This window comes from Xylocopa sonorina, chromosome 6 (genome assembly GCF_050948175.1).
Source record: "Xylocopa sonorina isolate GNS202 chromosome 6, iyXylSono1_principal, whole genome shotgun sequence".
Taxonomy (NCBI): Eukaryota; Metazoa; Arthropoda; class Insecta; order Hymenoptera; family Apidae; genus Xylocopa; species Xylocopa sonorina.
In genome coordinates, this window is record NC_135198.1 from 8,523,603 (window position 1) to 8,542,701 (window position 19,099).

At 46.8% G+C, this 19,099-nt stretch overlaps 3 protein-coding genes across 4 annotated transcripts in view; 1 reads left to right on the forward strand and 2 right to left on the reverse strand.

Annotated features, from left to right (window-relative positions):
* Nhe2 (Na[+]/H[+] hydrogen exchanger 2) overlaps positions 1–19,099 on the reverse strand; it is a 250,996-nt gene that overhangs the window by 45,263 nt on the left and 186,634 nt on the right. The gene's annotated exons all lie outside the window — the stretch shown is intronic.
* Positions 1–19,099, forward strand: part of LOC143424631 (ciliary microtubule inner protein 1) — a 168,223-nt gene that overhangs the window by 2,036 nt on the left and 147,088 nt on the right. The gene's annotated exons all lie outside the window — the stretch shown is intronic.
* The window catches only part of LOC143424453 (uncharacterized), a 106,492-nt gene continuing 104,924 nt past the window's right edge, over positions 17,532–19,099 (reverse strand). Inside the window, exon 5 of the mRNA XM_076896509.1 lies at positions 17,532–18,321. Coding sequence (XP_076752624.1) covers positions 17,941–18,321 — 381 coding nt within the window. The 3' untranslated portion in view covers positions 17,532–17,940. The remainder of the gene's footprint in view (positions 18,322–19,099) is intronic.

Consider the following 19,099-nt stretch of genomic DNA (forward strand, 5'->3'; position numbering starts at 1 on the left):
AAAGCGAAAGCAAATAACCGAGGCCCCTTTCGCGATCGCTAACAAGCCCGGCCAACTTCCTGTTCCGCGCGTAATCCTAATACGACGTTAAATAACAAGCATCCGTCTACCGTTTCGCCCCTTTTCCGCCTCGCAAGCCCACGGCCAACCCCTCGCCCGGCCGTCCCAGCCCAGGCGTTTCTAAACATCGTCCGTACGTTGGGCACGCTGTACGTGCGGCAACCGGCTACATGGCTAAGATCCAGAGAGTGTTCCCGCTATATTAAGACCGCCTTATATAACGACGTTCAGTCATATCCGCGGGGTACTCTCTTCTGTATGAACCTTTAATACGGCCGAGAGCCACCGTGGACGCCGTTTCCTGCGCGGTCCTCGCGAGCCACCGGCGCAGAAGTGGCCGCTTAATTAGATTTTCCGAGAACAGCCGGCCGCCCGCTGGCCGGATCCACCCGCGAACCGACACTTCCGGCCGCGTCGTCAAAGATAGCTGTCGCGCTGCGGACAGCTGATTCCGCCGGCTGAAAGCGAGACGCTTTTACCCTCGCGACCGTATTCTCGACTTGGTCCGGCGAATCCTCCGCGGTGGGTGGGTAATCAACGGGGATAAAGGATCGTGGCGATGTTTCAGAATCCTCGAACGACTCGCTGCTAACGATTTGTAGACGCTGCGAGTCTGTTCGTTACCCTGGCGTGACGCTGGGGGACGCGTACGCAGGATGAAAGTTAATACGGACAGTTAGTTAGCTGTAAAACATTAGCTTTGACGGGCTCTCGGAAGGAGTCGCGGTGATTTGTGGCCTTGTAATTAATGGTGGACGAAGAGGGAAAGGTGTAGCCGCGGTTGGTTCGTTTTATTGGATCAAAGGGACAGCAGGACAAATTGATGGTTTATTTCTTGTCAAGCTTTCTGGAACAGAAATTCAAGTATACACCGTGGATATTGGACTTTGCTAATTTTTATTAATGCTCGTCTACCCTTATGGTTGCCAATGAATATACCAAAAGACATGAATTGGATCTTGATTGCTCGCGATCGCTGTAATTTCAGCTTAAATCCAGTTCTCGCGAAGCGAGCCTAAGGGTTTTGGGTTAGTTGGAGTACACTCTCGACTGCGCGTGAAATTTGGCTAGAAAAAAATACGCGCGCCGGGGGAAACCTGCCGGGTCGAAAGGGTTCTACTCGAGGAAAATTAAAGCGAGTGGTCTCGGTGGCGGTACTCGGAAGAGCAGGGTGTTTGACCAGATATACCGATGGAAGTGAGCGTAAGACGTTTACGCGAGGCTGATTAAGCTTGGATTTCGTTGGAGTATATTCTCGACTTCGTGTGAAGTCTGAGAGGTGGCGTTTGAAGAGTTCCTCACCGAGATTGAAGTTCCGCTTGAGGGAAATTAATCCTTTGACTGTTGATCACTCGAAAGCAAAGCGTCCGCGGTGAATTATAGCGGCCCGCAGCACGGTGGTGCCAAACACTTTCCCGTTTCCTTCGTTTTTCCACTTGGAAGTTGGAAATTTGTCTGTTTCTTTGAAAATCGCGAGTTTCATTGAAAATAATTTTAATAATTAGACTGACCCACTTAATTCTAATTTACCTGGACACTGGATGCTACCCTAAACATGTTAGTTACTCGAGGGAAGATCGAAGGAGGAACTGTATCATAGGTAGAACCAACGAAAGCTCTAGGAAGTCGTATTTTAACTCGACAATTGTAACTGGTGGCAAGCGAGCATCGAAACAATTAGTGGTGCACCCCAATCTGTTAATTCGTGCGTCTAATGCGACACCACCGTGCGTCACGGTGGTCACTCGATCCTAATCTAACCGACCGATTGTTCTCGTGGGTGTGCCATTTCTCGCCGCGACCCTCTTTGTTAAAAAGCCGATCGGTTCGCCGCTGGTCAGCCATGTAATTACACGTGGGTGCGCGTCTGTCGCGTCCAGGGGTTAATTAGCTTGTTGCGTTGTCGTTCTTAGCCGAGTAACGACGGAATTCAGCGGCGAGCGAAAGGTTGTTGAGCATCTCGTTGGGGTGAGACTCGTGTCTGATGCTGGTAACTTGATTAATTTAAACGAGACTCTAGGGTTCAATTGTGAATTCATATTGAACCTAGTGATTAGTTATACGCTACTGTCTGAACTTTTGACGATACAACTGGTACCATTTTCGTTCCTTCTTAATTCCATTGTGTAAGATGCTTATTTTTCAAGTAGGATGATCCTCATAGAATCGGGGAGTAGGGAATAATTAGGTCACAGATTTGGCTTAAATATAGCGCTTCGAGAACCGTGTACCAAACTCTGAATCAAGATTGGAATTGGAATTTGGCACGTGCTTTGTCACCAAGAAGGGGGTGGTTCTAATTTAATATCGAGAACCTACGAAAAAGTGTGGATCTAAGACTTATAGCAGTGTGATAAATGAAATTAACATTACTACCCTCCATTTCTATCCCATTATCGCTTTTGAAAATTGTTCGAATCTCGAGTGGATTCGAACAACCTCCTCCACACACCAGCTGGGGGATGATTTTTCACGGGATCGGGGAACGTCGAAGTATCTCCGCAAAGGATTCCCATCTCTGAGTTTCCTCGAAGCCTGAAATTGTTTGTTCTTCGCCAGATTCGCGGCTACGCGACTCCTCGCAGTCGCGACGCTCAGTTTGTTTGAGTTGGCGCCGCGGCGCGCACCGCCGCGGAAATTGCAAATACGTACAGGCGCGCCGTGCGATCGTCCGGAAAGAAAATATCCAGACAGGCCTGCTTCGAACATTCCACCCACCCGTCGTACCATTTTTTTCTTGTTCTCGTTCGCCGTTTCTATTCTCGGCGATCGAAGCTACGATAGAAACTAATTCGAACGAGCAATCTCTCGAAAATCGTATTCAGTGACAAATTATTGTATGTAACAGGAATAATGAAAATCACAATTAATCCTTTCTATTGCTGTGTGATTTGGTAATAGTTCATCAGAATTAAATTGTGATAAATAGATGATAGAATGAGGCTTTTTTATGTTAATTCACGTTCTGGTGGAATCTTCATAGCGGAAACCCCAAGCAAAATACCTACGATCTATAATTCACTCACTGGGACTAATTACCCCCCTTTCGCTACGTTCGAGTCTTCGAACTCGATAAAAGGAAGACACGAGGCAACAGCGGAACGTACAAGACGAAAAAGCAATAAAAAGAACGGAGTTTACACAAGGTTCTAATCCTGGTTTCGAGTCCAGTTTACCAGGGAATTGCTCTTTAATTAAGACCGAGGTACGGCTGTTGCAAAGGAAAAACGCGATTCGTTCGGGCGGAGGTGATGCGAGCACGACGGACCTGGTGGTTCCCAAGGATAAAGACGAATGGTCGTTGCCAGAAACGGGGAATAATACGGCGTGAATTATTTAGAGAGGCAGTGGCGGGCGATAAAATCGCGAGACCACGGGACAGGAGAACGTAACGACGGGGGATGAAGAAGTCATTAGCGCGTGTTCACGACGTTCGTACGTCACAAAATAATCGCGGGTAACCACAAACCGCTGTCGAATCGCCGCGAGATTCTTTTGCCACGTCGAAGAGATTTAACTCGCTGGGTAAAATGATACGCGAGCGAAAAATTCTATAGATCGTACAAGATTTAAGTAGATAATAATACAAAAATTTGTATTGCTTTTGTCAAAATTGCAAATAATCTAGAGTTGGATGAGAATGAGAAAGAAGTTAGAACGAGAGAATTATTATGGAGGTTTATAAGTAGTCAAGCCACTCTGCAATCTTGCGACGGTAGCTGTCCGATCTACTGCGCATTGTATTATATTTAAGAACACCCATCTATTCGTATCTTTCGTGATTTACTTCTGAAACGTAAAAAAGCTGCTCATCGAACCATTTTCACTAAACGAGAATGAGAAACTTGTATAAAAAAGAAACTGTTCAAAGAACTGACATCGGGTTAACCAGAGCATCGTGGAATATCAAGTGACTCGATCCATATTAGTACGTATTCGAAACTGAAAAACTATCAGCAAAAATCTGAAGACGAAACGAAAATTCGAATCTCGCGTTCGCGGATTCGCACGTTGCGATTCTCGTTCGACGATCGATCGATCGACCGATCGATGGAAAAGGAGCGAGCGTCGCGCAAAGAACTGGATACGAGGTAGAAGGGTTCGCGAGGGAGAAGCAAACTGTTGCTTCGATTCGAAAAATGGTGAAATCGTACCTGCTGGCCCGGTTGGTGGCGGTGGTCGAGACGTGATCGATCAGGATTTATCACCGTCGAATGTCACTTGCCGATCGGTTCTCCGCTGGGTGGAAATTAGGAAATCCGTGAAAGCCAAAGCGAGGGTGGACGCCTTGATGCGAACTGACTGCGACCGTTTCATTCAAGAAGGCGTCGGCGGTCGTCGCGACGCCCCTCGCGCAAGCGCCACGACGGCCGTCCCTTTTTTCTCCTCTTCCTTTATCCCCCTCGACGCAAACGCGCGCGCGCGCAACCCGACGTCGCGACGCGTTCCGATTTATTTGGATTAATTGAAATATGCTCCCGATATTAATAGGCGGGGACCGTCACAGGTCTCGGTTCCGTCGTCGTGGAAAGAGAGATCCGTGCATTTCAATTAACGCCGGCTTCGAGGCTCCGAAGTCGTCGATGGACCATGAAGATATCGTTTCTTTGCGCACTCGAAGTTTCGCGATCATTTTAATACTACAATTATCGTATTTAATGAGAGATGGTATTGATGCAAGATCTGTAATTGTTCGATGCAGTTTGCTTGATAATATTCACACGTATATTCTATCTCTTTCTGATTTGTAGTACTGTAATACTAAGATCGCGAGCTCGTTCGAAAGCTCTTACGGATTTCGTGAATCGATTTTGCAAATCGCACTTATCGCTGACAAATCTTCCTAAATTTTTGGTGAACGAATGTCGCAGGCGTTTTGTGGGTTACTGAGAATCGACGAAACCCGGGTCGATGTCTCCTCGTAGGTTTTGGAACGACGTCGTTCGATTCGTGGGTTCCTGCAGTGCAGCTGTCGGAAAGAAAACGAGAGATAGGTGCACGGGGCGTCGTGGACAGTGAAAAATGGGATTCGGTAAATACGAAACAGAGCATCGGGAATGGAGTGGTGAAAATTTGAATTGGACATTGTAACCCGATGCACGGGTATGTAGAATATCAAGTGGGATCTGGAAAGTGTGCTGGCCGTTAAGATCCGGGATACGGTATGTGAAGTATGAGATATAGAACGTAGTATGTGGGATGTGAGAAGTGCGAGGGAAGATATATATGGAATGGAGAGTGCGATATCATAACTGGAATGTAAGGGTTAGGAGCTAGAACGTGGAAAGTGGAGTCGCGGTAAAAGTGGGATGAATTATGGATCGATACTCTGAGAAACGCGCGATCGAAGTGGGAACGATTTCCGCGTTAAAGGCGAAACGACGAGGCGAATTAAGCGGAAACGTAACGGTTTCCGGTCTGAACGATCCTCCATCGGAAGAATTCTGTTCGATTCGCGGACAACGATGGTCCTCGCGCTTCTCTGCTCGATATTAACCCAAGGAATTCCTCTCTAACCGGCTCTGATGCATAGCTGAATGAAGACATTGTACGCGGACTGTGAAAAGAAGAATAAAGTTCACGGGTGGATGGAATGTAGGAGTCGAACGACCGTAGAAGCCTCTGCTGGCCCAAAAATAGACACGGAATGACACGGGGAAGCGGATACCGTAATATTTTAGTATCACAGAAATAAAACTGGAAGCCATCTGGCCAATTATACGAGGTGCATAAATCCGCGGCGAATGCCGGACGAGAAAACAAACTGGTCGCCGCGTTCCGTCCCGGTTTACGACTTCCGATCGATCGATCCTGCCGGACAGAAATCGCGCGACACGTCCAACTTGCGTCACCCCCGGACGACGTCGTCGTGGTTAAAGGATTCGGTTCCAACAAGTTGCGTAACTTGCACGAGAGACTTGCGTGCTCCTTGAAATTCTCCATTCCGTTTCCTCTCACTAGAATGTACATCGAGCTTACAGAAAGGCGATCGATGGATCCGTGCGTGTGAAATCGTTTGAAATTTTGATCGTTTGACACGCTTTAGCGTCAGACGATTAGTCGAAACCATTTCTTTTTTCGTTCAGGTACGTATATATGTATCCACGCATCTTTTTACTCTTCTTTACTTTATTTCTAGACATTAATTTATCTCTCAGAGTTTATAATAATCCCGTAAGCCGATCCGATGAGCGACACGCGAGGAAAATCCTCGCGGCCCGTTTTCCGTGAACGGTCGCGTCTTGATTCGACGCGGTTCTCTACTTCAGATCGTAGTACGCGTCTGAAGAAGCTCGAGTAGATCGGTCTGCAAATAAATCAGATACGCTAACGAGCCTCTGCTGCCCGTTGGATCGCACAACCTTGCTCGAGATCCCTTTTAAAGTTGGGTTCCCACTAGCTGTCCATCTCACGGCCCGACGTGAATCATTTCCAAGCTGTCGATGTAATTTCGGCTGGTTCCCTTCACGTTTGAACAGCGGTAACGCGCGTCAGTTATTTACCAACGGTAACCACGCGTTTCAGTCGGATCGATTCGCGTCCCCTGACATTTTTATCTCGAACCAGAAGGCGATAGAATTCCTCGTCGCGAACCTCGCGACTTCGTTTCGCGACTCGACGGAAAAGTACGCCGATACGCGAAACCAGTTTAAAATACCGATACGCGCAGCGGAAACTATAGCTACCCTGTCGCATCAAACAACACACCGTTTAACAAGATGCATAGTCGCACATAGCTTTCTCCCATGCGTTGACAAATATCAACGCGCATAAATTCGCCCATCCTCGACGTAGATCCTAAATCTTTAGCAGAAGTATCTCTGTAGATTCCATAGAGCGGTGCGAACCAGCGGTGAAATAAAATCAAGGAAACCGTTCACCCTCGACCATATAATTGTAAAGATTTATATACTTATTACTAGTCGTTCCCTACCAAGAGTTATCGTTTCCTTTGTCCGTCTTCCTGTAAATCATACGCGATAGAGTACCATTTACGTGTCCGTGTAACAAATGAATCACCGATTTCCTTCGTCGCGTTCCGTTGAAAAACGAATTTTTCAACAGTGCACTCGTATTGCGATCATATACCAAGAATTAGCGTAATTTAAATCGCACGCCTACAGTAGTGCAGCTTAGACGATCGTTTCGTTTCGTGGAAGCGAAGTTCTGGCCGTCTCGTTAGAATTTCGCGCAGGGTCGCGATGTCGAGGGTGCGCGCAAGGGTTGGCCCGGCTGTAAAGGCCGGTTCCGTTATCCACGAGGCGGCGTTTCCGGCGAGGCGCGCGCGTAAAGAGGTCAGTCGGAGGATCGGAAAGAGTGCGTGAAACCGTGCGAGAGTGGAAAGGATCGCGTTCGCAAGGTAAGGCAGGGAAAGACGTCTATTTCCGAACGAGCGTAGCTCCAAATTTAAACGACGCCACCCGCCTCCGGTGGCTTCCACTTCCTCCCGAGCGCATCACTTTCGTTAAGCTGCTGCCCATCACGGCTCGCGTTCATTAAGCTCCGAGAACTGTTTTCTCTCTCTCTCTCTCTCCCTCTCTCTCTCTTTCTGCTCTCAGGCAAGAAATATAGCCGGTGGAAATAGATGATTTTAAGTAAATGTTTCTCTTTCTTTAAACAAATATCCCCGGCCCGAATATTTCCGCGCGCGGGATTATTGTAAATGGAATATTCTTCGAAACGGTTGCGGTTTGATAAATGGCACTCGAGCCGGGTATTTTAAGAACGATTTATGAATATCGGTATACGCGGTAGCTGGATGTAGAATTTATTAAGTTAACATTAGATTTAGTATTCGATTGTTCTATTTCCAGCCTCTGTCTTCTCTCTGTCGCCTTTGCAGTGCTTGTACGTTACTTCCCTTCAGCGATTTCTTCCTTTCCTTCCTTTCAATCGATTCTGTTGACCGCGTATGCATTGCAATTAGTTATTAATGTGTTTTATTGTGCATAACAGTTTTTCTACGCACTCTACTTGCGTGGACAAGCAGGAACTTCACGATGCAGCTGGATCTCTTCGGAATTTCATCAACTACCTCTGCAGGAAGCATCATACGTTATTTTATAAGTGCCTAAGTACATATTCGCATAAGTTTTAGTCATAAGACGTATTGTACCTTATAATTATTAGTTTATAAGAGTATTCCTGTAATTATTAATGTACCAAGGTGCTCAATAAACATTTTATAATTTAATTTATTGTTTAAATATTCAATGACCATCCCAGCACCCCTAGAAAGACCCATCCCAATCCTTAAACGAGGAGAAACTCGTAAAAAATAGCCCAGAACATAATTAAATTAGTTGTAAGTCTGAATCTTCGCGCCTCCGTTGCAAAAATCTTCAAAATTCCAAGAAAATGACGTCACTTCCGGGAATCGCCGAAATTCTAGGAATTCTCGATGACGTCATTTCCAAGAAGTGGCACTATTCGGATACCTCCTATGACGTCATGTTCTCCTGATACATTGCCGATTTTTCGAACAAAATCTTGAAAATCTGACTTTGTATCAGGAGAACATAAGTAGTGAGGAGGTATGCGCGCCACTTCTAGGAAAATGACGTCACTTCCAAGAATTGCCAAAATTCCTGGAATTTTCGATGACGTCATTTCCAAGAAGTGGCAAAACTCGGATACCTCCTATGACGTCATGTTCTCCTGATACATTGCCGATTTTTCGAACAAAATCTTGAAAATCTGACTTTGTATCAGGAGAACATAAGTAGTGAGGAGGTATGCGCGCCACTTCTAGGAAAATGACGTCACTTCCAAGAATTGCCAAAATTCCTGGAATTTTCGATGACGTCATTTCCAAGAAGTGGCAAAACTCGGATACCTCCTATGACGTCATGTTCTCCTGATACATTGCCGATTTTTCGAACAAAATCTTGAAAATCTGACTTTGTATCAGGAGAACATAAGTAGTGAGGAGGTATGCGCGCCACTTCTAGGAAAATGACGTCACTTCCAAGAATTGCCAAAATTCCTGGAATTTCTGATGACGTCATTTCCAAGAAGTGGCAAAACTCGGATACCTCCTATGACGTCATGTTCTCCTGATACAAAGTTGGATTTTCGAGATTTTGGTCGAAAAATCGGCAATGTATCAGGAGAACATAAGTAGTGAGGAGGTATGCGCGCCACTTCTAGGAAAATGACGTCACTTCCAAGAATTGCCAAAATTCCTGGAATTTCTGATGACGTCATTTCCAAGAACTGGCACTATTCGGATACCTCCTATGACGTCATGTTCTCCTGTTACAAAGTCGGATTTTCGAGATTTTGGTCGAAAAATCGGAAATGTATCAGGAGAACATAAGTTGTGAGGAGGTATCCGAAAGTGCCACTTCTTGGAAGTGACGTCATTTTCCAGGAATTCGCTGAATTTATGGAGTAATGAGGAAAAGGAGTGGATAAGATTGAAGAAGGTAATTGAACAAACTCATTGTATTATTTTCTTATCAAATAATTTATTTATTTAATCAAGTTAGTACAATATACAGTCAATTACACGTAAACTACATATTTTACAATAATAATATACATATAATACAATATTTTATACATCTATTATAGTGTAATATTAATTATTTAACTATTAATCATTTTCTTAACATTAATATACAGTGATACGAAGTAGTTGATCGGTACCCGCTTCTTTCTGTTCTCTTCTTCTGCCTGATCCTTTCTTCTTTCTTCTCCTCTTGAGCAGGTAGTTAAAATGATCCTGATTGATTGTAGGAAGTTCCTAAATTCCGCTGACTTTATCTTCTTTCCCGTAAGACCTATAACAGAACGAAGAAACGATTAGAGATACCGCTTGGAGAACTTTGCATTAAAATTATAGCGTAGGGAAGCAGATGTGGTTGAATGAGTGCAATGGATAGATTTAATACAGTAAAACGTTCGGTTGATTTATATTTAATCGTATATAAATAGATTTGTATCATTTTGCGCCGGATGGATGCTGACCAACTTGCTCCATTCGAAGATTTAGATTGGAATAGAACCAGGGAATATCGACGGACTGATTCGTGTACGTGGTGCCATCCGTGAACGTGTCGCTCAACCCTCGACTGCGTAGCATGAAATCAGTCGATAAAACAGTTGAGATTAATTAAATCTATGAAAATATATATATTTCCGAGTGTGACAAGTATGATAACTTAAAGATTATTCGTACGAACGTAATGATAATATCTGTAGGGCGGCTCCAAAGGGAAATACTTGACGAGATTGTATAGTTTTTTTTAAAATCGTTTTCTTTATTTTGTAGAAAACTGCGTGATAAGTACACCAATAATCTTGCAATGTCGAAATGTTGCCGATTCATACAGGGGGCACGAAGGGGACTGTCCGGAGCAAGTTCTTCCGAATGAGTGTACGCTCGTTATTGGTCAACAGTCTTTTTCTTGTTCTCTTTTCGCGCCTCTCCTGGTCCGAACAGCCTCCGAGAGGCCCGAGTTATTGTGTTTTGCTGTTTCTAGCAAGCCAGAGCAGTGAACAACGAACATCATTATGTTTTATTTTTTTTTTTTCCTTTCCTATGTGGTACGATTGGTACAATTCTACTGTATAAAAAACCGTTTACTTCGGCCGAGAGTCGCATACACGCTGAAAAGGAACGCGAGATTCGTCGCGACGAGCGAAATCATAAAAGAAAGAGGAGAAAAAGAAGAGAAAAATCGAGCAGAAGGAACAGGAACGTTCGAGGAACCCTCTCCTTCGCGCGTCCGTTCGAATCTCGCGGCATTTCGAGCGGCCACCGCGACGCGGCCGGCGCGACTTTCGAAATATGTGAACCGTTTCTCTTATTCTCCCTTAAGATGACTCGTTTTTTTTTTTTTTTATTTTTTCTTGTAGAAGCGATCTACTACTTTAAATGACACTGTTCCTACAACATCGATCGATTACTTTGAAAAAAGTTTCTCCAATTTCTCGCTCGCATATTTTCTTTTTCTCTCTCCCCTGCTCGTACATCACGGCGACAATGAAACGATAATTATTCGACTCGAATGACATACGTTGGCTATTTAGTGGTTCTTGTTACCCGTTACACGTCTTTTTTTCCTTTTAATTCTCCCAGTCGCACGTGTTCCCCATTCTCACCCAGCAGGCACGCACGCACGCACGCACGCACGCATCCTTCGCGGCAGTTTCCTCTTGGTACCGTCGCGGCTCCTCCCGAAACCATCGCCTTTTCCGCTCCACCGTCCGTTTCGAACCGGTACCAAAGGTATCGCTCCGTAAGACACTGCGTCCCCATCCCCCCTCCCCCCGAGAAATAAAAATTTTGATTCTCAGATTTGCATCCATATGTGATCAGTCTGCGGGTCTGTGCATCGATTCCCTTCCTCGACTCCCCCGTATCTCGACCTATCGTCAATTTTTCGATTACCTAACAACGTAAGCGAACGAACGAACAAAAGAAAAAGAACATAATTTATATACCACGGCGAGCAGGGTCCAGAATGGCTCTCCCGTTGCCCCACGATTGTGGAACACGGTGAGACAACGAATCGATACGGCTAAGGGCGCGCAATCGCCTCCGGACGATATCAAACCCGAAGGCAACGCGTAGATTAAAGAGTCCGTACCATCAGTTGCCTCGACGAGGAATGAAGCAACGAGACGCCATATCGGGGTGCATCCCTCCGCCGCGGTGGACTAGACACACCAATCTTATCGACAATACGACAATAATTACAGCTCCGCGAGAAATCCGATAGAGAGAACGTCGAATTTCGCATAGAAAAAATGGCGAACGCAGATCGTCCGCGAATTTTGGAACACCTCGTGAAATCACAAACGCGCCTATAAAAGTCGATCCACTCGCTGGGATCGCGTCAACGACAAATCGTGCCCGCTCAGAGACCGAAACTGATCATCTCTTCGCTTTCCCGCAAATTACCGCGACCGTTTAAAGAGTCCAGAGTACAGGATCAGCTTTGGTTCTGCGCGGCTCGACATTGATGAAACACGACCGACCGATTTCATCCTCCAAAAACAGGAGACGCGGCTCAGCATGACTAGATGGACCGGAAACGGCCAGGCTGACGAGGATCGCATCGAAATTCACTCGAATATCAGACGCTTCTACGATGTATTCTCTCGAACGATTACTCTTCAGAGGTAAATTGGTGACCTTCTTTACCGACTGACTTAACGCAGTTCCTTAATAGATTCTCTTCGCCCGGAGTACAATTGATTTTAACCGATTTCATCGAGAAGACACGACCACCATCATCGAATGTTCTCCTGGAATGTGACTTGATCATTTAGTCGTGGCTTTTCGATTGGACAGCTAATTTGAGCGGTCAACGTATCGATCGTATCGAAAGTACGCCTCGTAATCGCAATTTCTACAAAATGGAATCGTGTTTCTTCCCTCTCGTTCGACGGTTTCGTGTAGGCCCGATTCTTCTGCGAGAGGCCAACCAACGATCGATCCCGTCGCTCCGGCCGAATCGTCCAAAGAATGCTCGAGCGTCGCGCAACGCGAACCGTTAATAAAATGACACCGCGATACGACGCGAATTAATTATTAAAATCGTGCTCGCTAAGAAATTGATTAATCGCCACGCCACGCGCGGAATTTCAATCGCAACCGTGTGGGCGATGGCTCTTAAAAAATTCGATCTAAGTCGATAACAGTATTCTTCTTTTTCTCTCTTTAATTTAACCGAGACTTGCACAAGACCCATTTTCTTTTTTTTCATTTTTCGATTTAGTTACACCTTTCGTATCTTTGCTCGCTTTCTCTCCCTTTCTCTCGCTCCCTTGCACGCTTCATTTCGCCACAACTCTCGATCATGCATCCCACATACACGTACTTACTCAGGACACACATACACGATCTCTCTGTCGCGTCTTCTCGTCGATTGCTCTCTCGTTCAATCGCGAGGGACCGTACTCTCGTTAGTCCGCTATTGTTCGTTCCTTTCCTCTCTGTTTTGCCGTTTTGCCTCGCGTATCTTCATCGAACTTCGCGCTCGTCTCATTCTATACGTTCTCTTTTCTTCTCCTTCCTCCTTTTCATTACATAGAGAAGTACGATTAATCTTCATCACCTAATATTGCATGCGCGTGAACACATTTTTCTTTTTAAACGATGGGAAGAGCTCGCGTGTCTCTTCTCGCGGTACCACGGGGACCACGGTCGAGCGTCGTCTGTAGAACTGCCCGGACATATATATATATATCTCTCCAAACAACTTCTGCTCTCGTACACGTGTACACGTACGGTGCGCGTGTGAACCCGTACGGTACTGGAAATAATTATTGCCTCGCTCTCCCCCAAGTCGCACGGTACGTAGAATTTTTCTAACAATATGGTTGATCGAATGATCCGCCGTCGAAACATATTTTTTTAACGCAAACAGTTATACTCGAACGCTAAGCAGTGAAGTATCCGCGAATGGAATAGAATACAATACTTCCTACGAATACCCGTGATAATAATCGAGCGACGCGATGAATATTTCCAGCGCTGCGCGTGTACACATGTAGGATCGACTATACGCTTTTTCATCGGCATAGGATTCTTCTTCCTTTTGCTTTTTACGCATATATTTGACGCGAAAAACGTGCCTCTTGAACGGTGCTTTTTCAATTCGCGTCTCGAGTGACAACACGAGGTCAATTGGTTTCTCTTCTCTTCGTTTTAGATCTCGACGGAACGTTGAAAATGAGTTTTAACGCGAGTGGGAGATTCCATCGAGGTTTCATTCTTTTTCTCTTCTTCTTTTTTCAAATGTTCCTGGATTCTTCTCTACGGAGACCTTCGTGTTCCCACGCGCCACACGAACGGAAAGGGAAAGCTGTCGGTAATTTGTTTGCAATTTCACCCCTTCGTCGTACGGTTTTAAGGATTACAATAATTGGTGACTTCTCATGAGATACTTCAGTAGTTTTGCTCTGTCCCGAGATCGAGAACCGAAGTCGATGCCGCCATTTTGATCGTCCACGCGCCAGAAAACTCGTCCGTTCTGTCAATTTTATCGTGAACGTACGTCTCGCAGAATCGATCGACCGCTTGCCTCGTAAACGATCTCACGCACGAGCTATAATCCAAATAGAATAGAACTAATTCTCGATCGAACAATCGTACGTAATTTCACGTAAATCGTGGACAGAAATGTCGCGAGGCAAGGGGTTAATCGTAACCATTTAATCGACTAAAACGAAACGATGGAAACAGTTCAAGTTTCGTGATCGAGTGTCTCCCGTCAGATCGCTGTGGAGGTTCCATACTTTTGTATTTGGTAAGAAGATTGTACTTTATCGAGGTGTCGAAGGCCTTTCTGGTGAGTCGTACTTTATAAGCGAAATTAGCGTAGCCGACGCGCAAAGTCTACGGTCGCGAAAAAAAAGACGTCAATTTCAATAAAAATACTATTCTTCTCTCGTACTTCACTTTCGTCGCGCCGCTTTACAGGAAAAATATCGAGGTTGTAAAAAATTACGCTTGGCTCTCTTTCAATCAGGAATGCGCTAACCGAAACGCCCCTCGCGGGAGCGTCGTCGTCCCCCCCCCCCCCCCCCCTTTCGTAGCCGTACGAAAGTTCTATCTTAAATTAACAATGTCATGGCTGTCCAGTGAAAAATCCGAAGCACTCGATTTGAAACTCTATCCGGCGCGTGCAGCTGCCGACCTTAGAAAATAATTTCCCTTTATACCAAACTTTTCACTTTTCTTTTTATTCTTTCGTTTTCGAGAAAAAAGTTCTCAGGAACACTGTCGATGGCGTACCCGGTGGTACGCCCAATTAAGGGCGGACGAAGAGGTCTACCTCTTAAATGAACCTCGAATTCTAAAGTAGCCGCTGGAATATCTCTACCTTACCCTCTCTCTCGACCGATCGTAGAACGCGTCGAAACCAAACTTTAAACACATGTTCTCATGAAGAGTCGCGTTAACGGTTAATATCTAAAAATTTCAAGGGTATACTGGGAGTCAGACTGTTCTACTGTTCGTTTCTCAAGATATCAAGTAAGGCACACACGATTACAATTTGGTTTCGATATCCGCTACGATATCTCGAGGAAAGGGGTGGACAGACCTCTCCGCCCTTCCTTAACAGTACGTCTAACGATACACCTAAACACCGTAGGCATATCTAAATCTAAAAGAGGTACCGTTAAACCCTAACTTTTGCCAAGAGCCTCCACAGCAACGCGGACGGGAACGTGCGTTTCGCGGCTGCTTCCGAAAGAAAACGGGGAAACGAAGCCGGTCGTCGACTCTCAGTTCATCGTCAAGGCAGATCTCGTCCTATTTATTTATTTACTTTTTTTGTTTCCGTCGGAAAACTGAAGCCTTATCTATCTGAATAATAATAAAGTAGCGTTTATATCAGACATCGTGCGAGCCATTCGAAACACGGCGAGACGCGCCAGCCGGACGAGCGCCGCGACGCTTCGACCGAACGATTTCCATCCCTCCACCCCGTCCAACGACTCGCGATCGTACCCCTTCTCGTCTCTGCGACTTCGATCATCGACTCGTTTACCAATCACTAAAACGTGAATATCGATCCGCCCCCCGCGTCGAGAGGGGAACTAGCTCTCTCATCCATCGCGGGTGCAGTCTCAAAGCTTCGATCAGCGTTCTTTTTCCTCTCGCGAAAGTCGTCGTTCGACTGGGACACTGGAGAATCGAAAGATATTCGACGCGTGTTTAAAAGAAACTATAAGGATAAATTTTGTAAACGATTTTCATACTCGACGTACGTATTTTATCATCGACACGGATGTATCTCAGTTGAACGACGCCCCTCGTCGAGCAGGGGAAAAAAAGAGATGGTAAGAGGGACGACTCAATCGATGGACGAGGACGACGAACTTTTGTCCTCGTTGGTAATTTTGAAAAAATCGCGTTGGTCGATCGCGACGCTCGAAACGATTTTCCCGTTTATCTGATTTTCGTCTAGAATACTCGAGGAGGCCTCGTCGGAAAGCGTAACGCGTGTCCCAGGGCGATTTCGTACGGCCCGTCCAACTCGTGTGTTTATGCGTGGTGTAAGGTTTATTACTTTGTTTTTTTTTCTTTTTTAATCAAGTATATAGAGCATATCATTTTTAGTCATAATAATTATATTGATATTGAACTACCTAACCTAATATTTACAGAGTTCCATCTTCTCCCAACCTCCTCTTGTGTATCTTTTTTTCTTTGTTACGCTCTTGGCACTACTTTTCCATCTGTCTCGTTCATCCTCCCATTTACACGCCGTAGAATCGCGCCGCATCAGTCATTCACGGAGAATCCCTCTTCTTCTCACCCTTGCGTCACCCTGCTCTCAATGATATTCCCATCCCGCCGTTCCGCTATATCCCCCCCCCCTCTCTCTCTCTCTCTCACCTGGACCCGTTTCCACACTCTTCTCTCTTCTCGACACGCATTCACGCATACGCACACAGACAATACACACACGCGAAACCCGAGACGCGTAATTCGCGGATACATTCATTTATTCTAGCCGCGTCTGTGTCGCGTCCTCCGCGTCTCCGTTCTTTCATCTTCGTTTCTTTCCAACCCATTTATCTTTTCTTCCTTCGTCTTCCTTTCTCAACCGCGGATCCGCACGCACGCACGCACGCACACCCGCCAGCCGCCGCTGTGGATCACGGCCGGCGAGCATCGACGCCAATAAATAATTTACTAAGTCTTTTTCGCAGCGAACAAACTTCCAAAACGATATACATGCACGCGTACTCGATGTGATCGGTAATCGTCCCGCTCGGTGTGGTTCCGTTCTTCTTCAGGTTGGCAGCGAAACGGGCGCGGCACACCACGCCACCCTCGCTCGTGCTCGGTTCGCTACGTTTGGCGTTCCCGTGTGACCGACCAGCTTCTTCCTCGACCATCTTCTTGCCCACCATCGCACCACACCATCGCGCATCGCCTCTCGTTGCTTCGACTATCGGCTCACGGTGTCTCGTCTTCTCTCCCCCGGATGATAAAACGTCCGTGTGTGTCAACGCGAGTTGATCAGTCTACCAGAGCTGCTCCGTGGACGATGCCCTCGCGTCCATCTATCACGTAGGCCTTTCTTATCGTTCCCTCCCATCCTCCTTCCTCTCATCATCCTTCTCCATCTTCGAACACATCCGTGTTTGCGTTATCTCGATCGTTCGATCCGCTCTCGTGGCCTGAACGGTTCACCCCTCGGTTCTCCACTCCCATCCTCCTCTTCCACGCAACATTTACAAGACTAACCCCGTGCGTCTCGTCTAGAGTGCTTTGGATACGTCTGAGATCTAGGCTAGAGACTGGCCTGGTAGGATTGCCCCGTAGGATTAGGTGACCAGCATCGAACACCAGAAGCACCGATGGGGTGTACCGATCCACGGAACGCAGCTCTCGCAACCCCCTCTGGATCCATAGACGAGGGAGCGTCCTCTTCTTCGTTCTCAGAGAGAGAGAGAGAGAAATCATTCGCGCGCAGGATGGACCGCGATCAGGCAGAGTCGAAGAAGAATCTCTCTCCAGTTACCACCGCTGCGTACGCTATTCCTCCGCGTCCTTCGTGGCGCGTGTTTCCGCGCGATCCGCGCCCGTCCGCCCTACTCGACAAGGCGGCTAGCCGAACCCAATCGCGAAGTTTCTCCTGCGAGTCAGTCTTGAGGGATCCTCGAGGCGTCGAGGATTCTCGAGGGCTGGGGAACAAGCGCGACGAGCACGGCGTCCTTCCGCTCCTCGTCGTCCCGCGCCACCGTCTTTTCACGCTGCTCCGCCTCGGCCGAGACGGCCCGCCGCCGCTTCCACGAGATCCTCGGCCGTCCGTCGACCTCGAGGAACTCGCTCCTCGACGTGGCAGTCGTGGTAGTCGTCGTTGTCGTGGCCTCGAGTGCTCTCCTTCTCGGCCGTGCCTCGGATCAGACGTGCTGCTGCTGGTGCTGGTGCTGATGGTGGTGATGGTGGTGGTGGTGATGGTGGTGGTGTTGCTGTTGCTGGCTCTCGTCCGTCTCGCACGGTACCACCGTCAGGCTGGACAGGTTGCTCAGGTTGCTACTGGACTCGGAATAACTGGACAGGGTCGGTCTCCTAGGCGGCACCACCACCGCTGGCGTCGAGCTGCTCGGGCTTGGGAACTTCCGGAACACCCTCAACAGGGAACTGCCTGCGCTGTGGCACCGCACTATCCGCTCGGACGCGTCCAGCAACGCGGACTGGCTACGGTAAGGGGGAGGACTCTCGCTGTCGAACACCGTCCGGTTTGGCGGCGGCCGCACGCACTTCTGGTATATCTCGCTCTCCTGGAATTCGAACACTGGACTTTAGTTGACATTCACGGGCTCTCGCTGGTGTGTTTTACTAGAGATTTGTGGGGTGGACCGCGAGGAATTCGGTGCGCCTGATTTAGCGATACTATAGAGTACAGGAAGAGTTCGATTTCTCGAGGTATTTTTCGAGGGACAGAGTAGTCTGAAACGCGAGATAATGTTCTAAGGGTTGATAAGGGGAGATGTATAAAATACCCGAACCGGCGACCATTTAGAACCACCCAACGACGAACGTAAAAAGAGACCTATAAAGGAGGGGTGGAGGCACACATTTTACACCAGCCAACATCTATCGGGAGAAAAAAATCCATATTCAGTTTTCGCGAAAGTGGTGCGCGACACGGCGAGCTGACTATCGCAAACAACCCTTCAACATGCAGCAGCAGCGTCACCGGAGGCGACGCTTTCGCTCGGATAAACGAACGCGGCGGTTCGCCAAAAATCGAAAATCGATTCCACGTTCCACCCCCGCGTTTCACTCGCGATCCTGACACCGGTTCATCGAGCAGGATATCTGTGTATCTACACCCTAAACGATCACCGCTGCTCGGTTCACGAACCACGATATAGCCCTCGCCTTGATAAAGTCGAAAAATATTTCTCTCTCCATATACTTTCTCAAATTATTACGAAAAATGATAAAGAAGAAGCTCGATATAATTAATTCTAGACTAATCGTCTACTGTAACGAGTCGGAGAATATTTAGACTCACAGGTCTGCGCAGTAATTCTGCAGAAACAATTGCTACCT